Source organism: Osmerus mordax, chromosome 12, assembly GCF_038355195.1.
Source record: "Osmerus mordax isolate fOsmMor3 chromosome 12, fOsmMor3.pri, whole genome shotgun sequence".
NCBI classification, from domain to species: domain Eukaryota; kingdom Metazoa; phylum Chordata; class Actinopteri; order Osmeriformes; family Osmeridae; genus Osmerus; species Osmerus mordax.
The window spans coordinates 10,960,964-10,974,493 of NC_090061.1; the positions used below are offsets into that span (position 1 = coordinate 10,960,964).

At 43.1% G+C, this 13,530-nt stretch overlaps 1 protein-coding gene across 3 annotated transcripts in view; it reads left to right on the plus strand.

Moving 5' to 3' along the window:
• The first annotated feature begins 496 nt into the window (after window positions 1-496).
• Window positions 497-13,530, plus strand: part of LOC136953907 (ecto-NOX disulfide-thiol exchanger 2-like) — an 80,678-nt gene continuing 67,644 nt past the window's right edge. For all 3 annotated transcript variants that reach the window (XM_067247374.1, XM_067247376.1, XM_067247375.1), the window contains exon 1: window positions 497-621. In XM_067247374.1, coding sequence (XP_067103475.1) covers window positions 600-621 — 22 coding nt within the window. In that variant the 5' untranslated portion in view covers window positions 497-599. The remainder of the gene's footprint in view (window positions 622-13,530) is intronic.

Below are 13,530 nucleotides of genomic sequence, written 5' to 3' on the forward strand. Positions count from 1 at the left end.
ATTATGGAAATAATGGATGTAAATATATACAAACAAGGGGCATACTTTTATACCAATGTTGAATTAAGGAAACATGTTAACTTAATTATTTCAATAATCACATTGAGACCCTTTTTCTTAAAGGGAGGCTGTAGGTATAGGCTGTTGAAACGCAATCTGATAACAAAACAGAGGTAAAATAGCCAAAACAAATACATTTAATGGTCGAATATCTCCAGTATGCTGTATTCTCTCGCCAACTCTTTGAAGAGCCCGTCACACTGGCACTTTGACAGCTTCAGTGGCGAGGACGGGCACATCCCTGAACAAATCACAGGCGCGCCCTTTGCAGACGCTCAAACACTGCTCGTCTGCACGAGGCATCTGCAGGGCACACCATAATTTGCTCAGTGAGCGTATGTATTCGGGCATGGGGTGGTTACTTTAAGCAATATTTCTGTGGTAAGAAAGAGGACTTTCCTTCATTCACCTGGAACACTGCAGCCCAGTTTGCCGTCTTACTGAAGAACATAGGCTATACTTCTGAAAGGATCTATTTCACATTGCTCGTTCAACAGCGTTAAAACTGCAACATTTCTGCCAGTCTCCGTCCTTGGAACATGTTTCTGTTGCAGTACACAGGTATGTGTCACAACCTTACACTAAACACATAATTCCCACTAAAAGCATTGTATCGTCAGCCTGTCTGGTCTTTATGCAGGCTAAATCGACCGTGGTGTTGCGATCCTTTGCTCGTATACTTCGATGTCCACTATGTGGACACATTCTCTACGACGATGACAGCACATTTAGAAAAAAGATGTCACACTTAGGCAAATTATTAAAGGTATAATTGCAAGAATAATTTTAACACATTTTTATCTACAAAAGGAAGCGATAGTTAAACGAGTTCACAATGGTAGGCTAAACCGCACATTGAGAAACATGTTGAGATACCATTGTGATTACCTGCACAATTGTGCAGGTAATCACAATGGTATCGGTCAACAAGATAAGTATTCAATGAACCTTTCGACCAACACTTTAACATGTAGGCTATTGATGTAACGTACTAAACGTGTCCTAAGTTTGAAGCTGCCTATGAACTGATTTTATCACTTCTGGAACTTTCTTTGAACACCACCTAATTAAACGCATTTTTATTTCATTTGTTGGTACAATACAATTCCATAAAATGTTAATCGTTTTTTTTTTTTAACTCATAATAGCGTATTACTCTTCCGGATATAGTGGAGAAAGATGTCACGTTGACGTATACTACATGTAGGCTAAGCAACTGATTATGATAATAAATTGTACCCATAATTCAGCCTTTTTCAAAAGTTTAAAATGTAATTTAACTTGACCTGTCACGTGATTTATTTTCGTTAGATATGGGATTTACGACTTGTTTGATGACCTTGTCGTCCTTGAATATTGTTTGCCTTGCGAAGGAGTTGCTCTCTAACATCTTGCAGATTCGTGTCTGTACTAGAATTAACCGGCGATGTAAAAAATAGCTCGTTAAACTGATATTTTTTCACCGTCAGTCTAATTAGGGGAACAGCACACTGAGCCCTCAAATTAACCTGCTTACTCTGATTTACTCCTGAACTCTGCTCCCTACTTTTTAGCCTCTGATATTTATGGTCATGGGTATTTTACTTCGAATCTCTTATAGGCTGTCTATTGGTGGATAAGTGCTTGTAATTGCATAGTTCCCATGACCCACAATCAGAGATGAGTGGGTAGGCCTCATTCAAGTTTATGCACTGAAAACAGTCCATAGATGGAGCCTTTTTGTTGCATAAATAACTATTCAGAACATCATGTTGAAGGGTAAGTGGGATAAGAAACTGGGGAAAATATTTTTATGCATAGTTTATGCAATGACACCTGAAATAACATTCCCCAAACAAGAGGTGAAAGGGATCATTGTGGGATATTAAACATAGCAAACATCATGACATGTCTAATCAAATTGTGTAGCTTTTTGTTTTTTTTGTACATGCATAGGTGCTGTTTGTATATGATAATTATATTACTGTTTTGTCTTGTAAAATTATTTCACATTTAACAAACAAGCCAGGGGCATAAAAGTCTTTGCATCACTCTGCGTGAATAAGGGTTGAGTGCTCACCCAGGCGAACCATGAAAGAGGGAAGGTCCATCATGCACTCTGAAAGCCATTCAGCCACTCTGGCCTGTACATTCCTGGGGTGATCAATGGGGAAGTCATAGTTAAACTGCCAGTTAATGGAGGGAGAAGGAGAGAGACTGCATATTATGAACTTAAGAATAAGAAGCAGAGAGAGAGAGAGAGTGCTATGTCAGGAGAGAAAGAGATGGAGATCTTGGTGATTGAAGTTCACTATGGCCCCAAGATAATGGTGCTGCATGGTAATTATACAGGAAATTATTGTAGAATTTAGGGGGAGATTTGAACACTTGAGAAAATCGTCCTTTTTAATAAAGAAACCTGGAGAACAGTTTTGCTAACAATATGCTAACAATATATAACAGTAAGTGGGTCTCTTGTAGGCTGTGGGTAAAAGGGTCTGGGGAAAACAGAGGCTGCATAATGAAATGTGAAATGTGTGTTAGAAAGGCAGAAAAGTCTGTGGATACCTCTGACAGCAGACTGTTGGTGAACACATTCATCAGTGTACACCAATTCTAAGGAGGTGACATACAAAGTCAGTGTAACCTGGTTAGGGATCATTCAGGAAGGCCTTGGGGGCCACAGAGAAGATGTGCTCTTTCAGGGTTCTAGAAGTCACAACACAGGATAAGTTGCTATGGCTACAAGCCACTTTCATGCCATATTGCAGCCTAAATGTGTGCCAGTTTGGCTGCCATGGGGCCGAGAGAGTAATAGGATTAATGTTACTGCCCCTCAAGGAGTTCACCTTGAACTGCATTACTGTACTACCATAATGTGAGTCTCTTGTGATGTACTGTACGTCTCTGTTAGTGCAGTACACTGGCCTCCAGTCTTCACAGAAACCATTGTAGAACTCTATCCTTTCGTTAATCTTTTTTTCCCAGTGAAATGTGAGATTCTGTTAATTAAGGGAGATTCTGACACAATTAGGCGAAGCTGGTTCAGCCGTAACGCTCCAAGGGGCATTGCGTCAGTTCACAATATTACGGTTAAGTTACTTACATTCAATCACCCTCACCAACGTTAACAGGGCAGGCTATTTAAGACCAGGAACTATCATTATCTCATGCTCCTCTGACTTTTCCGCTGTGTAAAGTGTATTACAAATGCTCATAATTTGTGGTGTTCCACAATGAATATCTGAACTCTCTGAAATCGAGACAGTCTCAAGTTGGATTTTTCAGGCAGAGAGCTGTGATGAGCAGAACCATACTGCCAAGATTATGTGTCTGTACAATTAATGAAATAATTCTAAATACTTATGGAGTCTCCTGATTGAACCAGTACAAAAATAAGGAACTAGGTGATGAAAATGCCAAGGGTTTCATTACTAGATGACGCATAATGGCTATTTGATGTACAAAATAAATCTGTTATTTGATTAAATGAGTTGCAATGATTATTCTCTCAGGGAGCTATAAGGTACAGATGTGCCTTGAATTCTTTAACAGCTTCGTTTCCCCAACTTAATTTCCATATTTTCTCTTCTTTCAAGATGGAAAAGCATAACATTGAAAGCCAATTTTACTCTCCCTCCCTTCACTTCTTCCCCAAAGCTTATCTAAATACTAATTTGAATTCACCCTCATTCACTAGAGAGCAAATGTGTTTGATGTTGTAACTCATGAAATAAGGGGGTGTCTGTCCTGATTTTCTGTGAAAAAAACATTGTTTTCCCTCAAGGTGGATGGACCTGCAAATCCACATTTTCCAGCTCTTTGTATCTAATTTAGAGTGGTGGCATCCAGTGGTGGGGTAACTGATAATTGATACTGCTCCAAACTCTGCTCTGTCCCTGATAATGAGAGATGCGCTGCTTTGTGTCCTGCTGGGGAAGTAGTCTGAGGACTATGTTTTTGCACCATTGTGTTTCTTGTCAGAAGAGGCCATTTTAACAACGCGATGAAAGACGTTACATATTTATCCTCACCGCCTGTCTGGGCTCCAAGTGGGAATGAGATGTAAATATAGAAACAATAAAAATAAATAGAGGCATTGCATCCTGTCTCAGAAGGTGCTTTCAAATCATTTTTTTCTTAATAAACATCTTGGCTTGAGAAGCCTCTAACTGGGAAGAAAATGCACATGGATCCGTTAATAACACAACCCTTTTGACTTTCATGCTCCTCTGAACACAAAACACAAGCTTCTCTGAGCATTTGACAGGCCTTCAAGAACCCATCTTTACAAATCAGCAGCTGATCACAGAACAATCCCAGAACCCTTAATTATTAAAAAAAGTATGACTGTTTAAATGATTCATTTTTACCAGACACATTGTCAAGTTATTTCCTACTCTATCTGAGAAGTGCCAGAGCGTATAGCATTGTGATGAAATTGGCTCAGCCAAACCGTTTCACATCTGTTGAGCCAATGTTTTATTTAGCTCTAATAACAATCTCACCAGTCCCCCCTAATCTCCACGGCTTGTGCTATAGTTGTTGTTTCACATCTTTTTTTCACAATGTGCCTTGTAGAAAACCCCATCTGCGCTGGCCTGATAGGCAAGCTGGATGGTCCAGTCTATTCCAGCTGGCTGGTTCAGGAGATGACTGGGTTTTCTCTGACTTGTATTGGTGCTGTTGAAGAATGTGTAGGACTGTGTGACAGAGCCCTGAGAGCAGCAGCAGCAGCCAACTGTCCAGTCTAAATCAGAGGGGGAAGCATGGCAGTGTGGAGGCGTCTCGGGATCAACTGTGGGCCTGGTAGGACCCAAGCTGATTGACTGGAGTTCTTTGTCAGAGCAACTTTGAAGATCCGGAAGCTTTCCAGGAAGCCTTGCGATTTGGGGCTCAGGTCTGCAGCAAATGCAGGAGCTGCAGGAGGGTTGGTGGAGTAGACAGCCTCTTTCCCAGCTCTGATTGTAATAACAGTGAATAGGACAGGATTGAGGGTGTAGAGCTGAAGTCTAAAACCTTACTGACAATCTGTATGAGAAGTGGAGAGGATGAAGGGAGCTGGATTAGACTCCTCACCAGGGAGCTGTGACTGCTGCGTGTGATGGAACCTCTCTGCACCTCCATTCTCAGTCAGAGCCAGGCCTTCTGTCCTCCATATCAGTCACTGTTTTCCTCAGTCTGGTCATTTGACCCACTGGGTGAAGTTGTGCCAGGCTCAGTCAGAAGAAGGATCAGATCCTGGTCACTCTAGAGTATGAGTTTACACCAGGGGCGTAGCCAGAATTTTATTTTTAGGGCTCCCATCTTTAAATCAGGGGGACCACTAAAAATCTCTCTCTGTGTGTGTATGGGTGTGAGGGTGGGGGCAAACATGTAAACCAGGACCCCTTATGGCTACGCTACTGGTTGACTCTAGCAACCGACCCTAGTTTGTCCTTCATTGTCTTCATCCCTGTGCTGTAGATGGACTTAGGGAGAATAACTGACCAAGAGTGAAGTAGTAAACAGTTTTCTTTGTTGCTCAGGCATTTTCCCTCTTCCCAACACTGCCAGGATAAACAATTGGATGTAGCACAGCACAGGCCATGATGGATTACCAGAGGGGTGCAGGACACTACATCTCTGAGTGTGCCTGTGTCCACCGCTGCCTCTAAGGATGCACCAAAATATATCCGCTGGCATTGCACTTATAATGGATTTTTGTCATTGGGTGATTAAATTCACAATTTACCTTGATATCTAAAAGAATATCACGTAATAATCCCATCACGTACATTTCTAACAGCCATATGGCCAATGACCAAACAGTATATCCCTGTGAAGATAGTTTTGCAGTGAATTTGTTGTTAATGGTGGTGTCAGTGGTTATAAAGTTAACCCATTGCCCACCTTTCTGTTTTACTCTTCACCATGATGTCACGTTGAATGGTTCCACATGATGAGAATGAGGAACCACCAAGAGTTGTGGTTAATTGGTTAGGCCTGGGGATCTTGGGCGTCCACTGAGATTGCCTGTCTGCAAAGTAGCCATCACTCTTAGTACAGTAATAGAGATGGAGAGCCCATAAGGGCCATGATGTCCGTTTGAAAAAAAGGAGAAAAAAAACACTCAAGGATTCTTTTTTAATGAAAATGGAATTCCAGTGGATAAGATGGACACCATATTCTGTAATACATTATTAATAGAAATGCAGAAGCATGCTAAGTTTAAGGGCTCTCTGGCATTGAATTAAGGATGGGTTTCTTCCTCTGAAAGTGCATTTCCCTTTTCAGAAATCTTGTTCGAAATTATGGGCTGTTTTTGCCTCGAAACATTTTCGATTTTGTAGAACTTTTTACAACTCTAGTAACCCAGTAATTTTCCGTTGGCTTCAAATGAGTTTCATGGAAAACCTTATTTGGGGTTTTCAAGATGTTTCCCCATAAAAACATTCAATCACACTCCCCCACTGTGAAGGCTCTTTCATGAACCCTTAAAGATTAAAATACAACTTGTCCTTTGGAGCTGGTATAGTGTGAAGGGCACAGTTTAGAATGAAAGCATAAGGACTGAAAGGAAGGCCTGTACCTGCTTGTTTACGGGTTGAGCTTGGCTAGAATTAGACCCCCTTCCCACCAAGTCTAGAATGCTTGTACTAAGCACTCTCATACAAGAGCTTCTGTGTGGTCTTCTGTGCCAGCCCAAGGCTTTAGTCCCAGAAATAAAGTGAACATTTAATCTAGAGTTAGTTGGAGCAATATGATAATAAGGAAATAATGATCTGAGCATGGCTTCACTGCATGCATCATCAGTTGTACTAATGCTTAAGAACAAGGTACATCGATCATAATTCTGTCTGTCCTTTCTATTGTGGACATGTTTTTGTTAGACAATATAACTTTTTAATTGATGCAACAGCCTTTTGAAAAAACATGAACATGAAAACTTGAGTGTCCAAAAACCAGCAGAAGTCATGGAATCCTATGGTTTCTGTCAAAGTTCAGCCCTCCAAGCTCCCTGTGTGGGATCTGAGATTTGATCTGGGCTCATCTTAGCTTTGCCTGGCTTTCTCAATTCTCAATCCATACCCTCTTATCTCAACCCGGACCCTCCGTTCACTTAACCTCCCTTCAGAGTTTGGCTGTCTGCCGTTTGTCACGGTCATTATCCATTTGGCTCGGTCTGTCAGCGGATGAATACCCGATGCGGTCCAGCTAAACTAGATTCCACACTTGATTGAAGATCAGCTGAGGGGCCGTGCTGTTCAGGTGCCTCTTTCAATGAATCATTCCAGGTTGGAAGGAGGGTAGACACACTGTGGTGAAAGCCTCAGCATGCTTCTAAAGTGCTGTCCTTTCCTCACCGGCGCTTGAGTCGTTCTCTCTGTGGAGGTCAAAGCCTGTGGGACATGTGCTGACAACAGCTGACTTAACATCATGGCTCTGAACACTGCCATTACAGAAGAAGCGTAATTGGATTCACAAATCAGCTCCAGGTTTATGGTGGCGCTCAACTTTATGGGCCATATCTCAGGCCCCGTTGGGGAGGTTGTCATAGGTATTTTGAGGCAACAGGGGGCCAATGGGTTGGGGGTGGGTAGAGAGGTGTGTGTGTGTGTGTTCACACCTCAACAGGAGTAGTTCAGCTGAGGAGACACTGCTGGTGAAAGGTCTGCACTTCAGTTTAGTCATATTGCAAGGATGTGGCATGATATTAATGTCAGGTGCAATGCTTACCAGGGTTCTTTTGACAGATTTATTTGTGGATGTTTGTTGATGTCTGAAAGTTAATCTGAATCTTTCTGTGAGGCTTCACTGAGAGAATAAAACACCTGCTGTTGTTTTCGTCTCAGCCCTCTTGACGATTAGAAGAAGAGTCAGTGTGCAGGCCAGAACATTGGGAGATTTCCACATTTATGCCCTCATTGTTGTTGTCTTTTCTTCTATGTAACATTCTTTTACTCAGCCAGGAGAAATATGAATCCCCCAGGGTCATTCAAAGGTCACTGGACAAGCGGGTGTGTGGTAAGAGTAAGATGTCAAAGAACATTGCTGTGCCTTTCAGTTTTTCAGACCTCCCTCTAACCTCCCGTTCCCTTCTCCACATTGCTGACACGGTTCCAAACAGTAGTCAACGAGGCAAAGAAATTAGGATTAATTGTTTTCTGCAGGTACAGAGGGCACCATCAGCCGCCAGCTTATTCTGGGCACCAGTGAGCTCCCATATGCTGGTTGAAATATGTTCTGTTTCTCCTGCAGTGCTAGCTTTAGCGTATTAGCTAGCTCGCTGGCCCAGAGCCTCCGAGAGACAGAACTGGGCCAGGCTCCAAGGGCACTATGTTGGTGTTCAGCTCAGCCCAGCCCAGCAGAACCGATTACCAATAGGTTCATCCCCATTCCTTCAGCCTAAGGAAACATTTCATAGACATCTGTAAAGAGACGGTAGTCTGCTATCTGAAGCTTACTGATATTGTTGTCTTCAGGACGTCTCTCTAAAATGCTGTCATTGATTTAGATGTCTGTGGTGTGATTATTGAAGCTCAGCTAGGACTTTGAAGTGTATGTGTGTGGCCTATGTCACATGCAGGTTTTATTACGGTTTTGTGGGAAAACAAGTAACAAGGTTTTCAGATCAGTGAAGAGGGTACTCATATTCTAGATGCCAAGAGAAACAGCAATGATCATCTGAAATATAGAGTTACCGTCCCTGAAATAGCCACGACTTTCTAATGAACTTGAGATGAGTTCATGTTTAGAGACCAGATATTTAAATCATGATTGAAAAGGTTTGTGTCACCAAAGTTAAGGTATAAGTTTATTAGATAGGGGTTGAGGCCGCACATACTGTACACATTATTCAATATTATCCTTGCTGTGTCCTTGGACTGAAGATAAACTTGTGACTTTCCAAAGATGTATGGATCCAGTCCTATAAAACAAAGTGATGTATTTTATTTTGCTATGAGCATGTGTAACCCCTTTGTACTGTGGGGCGTACTGTCTATGCTGGGCCAGATTTGTCCAACAGCTGAGTGATAAATCTCCTCTCTGAAGGCCACTGGAGCCTGTGGCTGTTACTGGGCTGATGGAGGAGTGCCCCGGCTGATGGAGGGAAGACCTAGGATGATGGAGGGATGACAGAGGGAACATCGCTAGACTGATGGACACTTGTTTCAAACTGTGATGCTGCCCACCGGTTTATGGGATTTGTGGTGTCACCATTGGGGTGTGACAACATATGCTGATAGGAACATACTCAGTGCTGAGGGAAACTAAACAATCTCCACTCTCCTACCCTCCAGTAGGATTTATACTGTGTACTGTGCAAAACAACTATACTAGTTCAACAGAAATGCATTAAAGCTGTACATGGGTTCAGCTCATGTATAACAACTATATGATGCAAAGATCACGAGACAAAACTATTGAATGTTTTGGATTTCCCCTGACGGGATTGATCAAATGTAGCAGAATTTCAATAGGTTTTCATAAATCCTTGACTTCAGTATGATGCTGTTCTCTGCATGGATTGGAGATTTCATTACAGAGACCCTGGGCTTCCAACACAGCATCTGCCAGTGTACAAGTGGTGCACCATGGTGCCCAGGACTTAATCCTGCGGTACCTAAAGTCCTTCTCCTGAGAACACACTGCTGTTTGCTTTTCTAAAGAAAACCTGGGTTCTATGTTTAGTTTTTCTTACTCTTACCTCGGAAGAGACATTACAGTAGTCATAACATACACATACACACACTCATCTCACCTTGTTATATAAATTTAAACAGGTTGCATCAGTATTCATACAGATTTTTACAATTTAATTAGCTGGCATTTACATACCATACCCCTTGCATTCTGTGCCATAATCAAGTGCCATCTGCCAGCTGGTAGATGACGTTGCATGTTTGTTTTTTCTTTGTGGATCTGTGTGGACACATTCCACTGAGGGTATGACAGGTCCACATCAATCACCTCCGCTGTGATCAAATGTTTGCTTTAGCCTGCTTTCAGGGATTAAAGTTTAATAGTCGGTTAGCGTTGGACCCCTGAAGATCTGCCTCTCCTCCTCTGCAGCCCTCAGCGGGAAGGGGGGGGGGGGGGGGGGCGGAGGAGTTGGAGGAGGAAGAGGAGTGTGGAGGAGGGGGGGGGGGGGTTACAGCTGGTGCTGCACTCCGGGTCTGTGCTCACAGACGCCCCCCAGCCCTCCTCCCTACGCAGACACTCTCCCCCCTCCCCATCCCACTCCTCCTCCATGTCCTCCCTCTGCCCAGATCTCTGGCCTTGTGATGGCTCACAGCCTCCTGCCTGTCTAACTGGTAGTGTGATGGAGACAGAGGGACAGATGGTGGAGAGAGCGAGAGAAAGGGTGAGAGAAAGATCCAGACAAACAGACAGAGATACTGTTAAAGACACTGCAGCGCTGTCCTGTGCATGATCCATAAGACTGTGGTTCTCCTCTATTTAGTGTCTGCTGCTGTGGTACTTTAACAGTGGAGACCCAGTCTGGCTGTGTGCTATTTTCTCTCTCCCTCCCCCTGTTGTTTGTGTTTCTCTGATCTAATCTTCCTGTAGGACCAGATAATTAAAGTCAGAGTGGCAGGGGAACCCTTGGTTGCTGTGTTAATAGAGTGGATTCAGCTTGTTTACCCAACTTTCCTCCTCATGCTGTTCTCCCTATTAGGATCTGGGCCAGGTCGTTGTGCTGTCATGGCGATCCAAGATTTGGGGTCGTGACATTGGTTCAGACATCCTCTCAGTGAAATATGAGGCTCTGGTCCAGTCTGGAGATGAACAGCTTAAAGTGTTGGAGCGATAATGATGAGCTGTTCTGCTCATGCAACTGCATAATTATCCAGCTTGGTTGTCATCTTTTGTTTGTTAGATGCAAGAATTTGGAGGGTTGGTGTGTTGCTGAAAACTGGGACATTCAAATGGTTTGCACTTCCAAAATACATAAATTACTGTTATTGATAGATATTGTTTGTCATCTACAGTTTTTTACACATCCATTACTGTACAAATGAAGTAGAATTCCTAGTAGAACTATAAATTCCTCTGCAGAATAACAAAGCAACTAATTCCTCTGCCCATCCCTTCAACTGTTCTGTTCTGTCTCCAGTACTCTCCTTTGAGGAAGTGTGGAGGGCAGACGACGTGGCTGAATGTGGATCTGCATTGATGTGAGTGGGCAGACATGTAGCCTGCAGGTAAACAGGCCAGTGTGGAGTTGTGAGGGCTTCTCAGGGCAGCACTTGTTCCAATGGGAGCTGGCTGTTCAAATACCCCCTGGAGCAAACCTGAAAAAGGCCTTTGAAGAGCGGAGCTGTCACTGGTAGGATCTCAGCCAGCCCCTCATTAGCCCACAACAGAGACAGGGAGGTATGGAGGTACCACCCCTCTAACAGGTTTGGAGGAGAGCTTGTTCTTCTGCCGGTCATACAGTAGGACAGCGGGATGCAGAGGAGCTATTGAATGGTTGAGTGAGATCATTCATTCATTAGAATGTGGTATTTCCACTGCATTTGGGTAGACCAAGTGTCAGTGCATGCGTAACACAATACTTGTCTAATCTGGACTTGAAGGAGATGGTTGAAGGTGCAAAGTCAATTGAACAATTCTATATCTTGGCCCTGCCAAAAGTCTCCATAGTTAGTCCTCCTATGTCTTCTGTCTCTCTGACTCTCACTCGCACTGGAGAGGTTTAACAAGCAGAGAAAGTAATGTGATTGGATGGTAAATTAGCCCTGACACAGTGATTGGCTGCAGAGACTTCTGGGTCTGACTAAGGTGCTACGGCAGGTTAGTCCCTGTTTTACCTGGGCAGATGGTTTTACATTACAATAAATTTTCATTTAACAGACACTTTTATCCAAAGCGATGTACAAATAGTGCAGCAGAAGATCAAGAATCAGAGGTGTATAGATCTGACACTATTTCAGTGGTCCGAGTCATGGAATGGTCTTCAGCTCTATAACTGGCATTGACATAAGAGTCAAGAGAGGTTTAACAAGCAGAGAAAGTCATTTGATTGGATGGTAATCAGAGAGAGTTCCCCACCTCCATGTTGGCAGCTTAGCCAGAGCACCAGCTCTGGGCAGTTCTCTCTTTAATTGGCCCAGACATTTGCCTCTTGCATTTGCCAATCACATTGGTGGACTGCTTCTCGTAGGGAACATGTTTCTCTGGTGCTTCTGGTGTTGGCTTGATGTGACTCATCAAGATGTTAGCAGGCTGGGAGAAAAAACAGAGGGCACAGACCTGACAGGGGTCCGTGCCATCTCCTCATTTAGAAGTGTTTTTGTCACTATTAATTATCTTAGCTTTTGCCTCAGCGGCCCTTCTAAAAACAGGAGCCGGCGCTAGATGCCAACTGCTTCTGTTCCTTTCTTTTCTCACGACAGGCTGAAGGGCCGAAGGCCTCATTGTCCATTAGGTTCACCCTCAAAATGAGTAATCTTTACAGCAATCATGTCACAGCACTTGGCTTCCCTTGATGAAGTTATGTTACAATCTCCTCATCCCAAATGCAGTACATGTATCTATTCATTCTTATCATTCACAGACATAAAATCATGTATTACTTGTATGTGTTGTAGTTTCATTGCCTGAATGATTGAACTACTGTGTCCCAGTGATAGTATAAAGATTTTTCCTTTACCACAGTAGACTGGGTTGGTTTCAAATTGACTCTTCCACTGCTGTTGGCACACTCTTATGTTGAAACCTGAATGGTTTTTTTTAAAGCATTTATATAGGCCCTAGTAAAACATGTTATATACCCCTTCTCTCCCTTTTCTCCCTTCTCTGGTCCACTTTGGTGGTATTGGCTATACATTTGGGATATATTGCCTAGACTGTGAACACAATGCGCTTTAATCTATGTGTTTGTTTGTCCATTCGATTCTGACCCCCTATGGTTTGTTTACGCCACCTTCTTCAGTTAGTGTTGTAAAGTTCAGAATGTAAAGTTCATAAACTTGAGTAGTCCTCATACAGAATACATTTCATATATCAATATCCATAACTGAGAGTGTTCTTCTGTGACCCATGATGGGTCTGTATGAAGCTGGGGACTTCTCTGGTAGTGTGACAGTGTGCCAGAGTGAGAGGGGGATACTCCCCTAAAGCAGTGACACCCCAATTTGGTAATTCAGTCCCAGATGGACAGACTGCTCCTTCTGTTTCCTCCTTGCCTTGTCAAGTTGTTGGGGGTAGCGGCTGGCTTTAAATCTCCCACTGTCTTCGCCGGCGCCCAGCACTAAGGTAGATGGGAAGCTTTATAATAGTCATAAAGAAGCAGAGAGGCCTCTAGTCGAGGGTTCTTACATGAATCAGCCTCTGCATTCATTTGCACCGACAATCTCCTAAACTCCTATGGTGTGCTTTTAACACCGTGCGGCAGGGAATGAACTGGAGGACATCTTCAATTACATTTTAGAGTGTCTCCACCTCCCTGTAGAATTCCTCATAAGTGAGAATTTGCTGAGAATTTGCGATAAATTAGTAAGG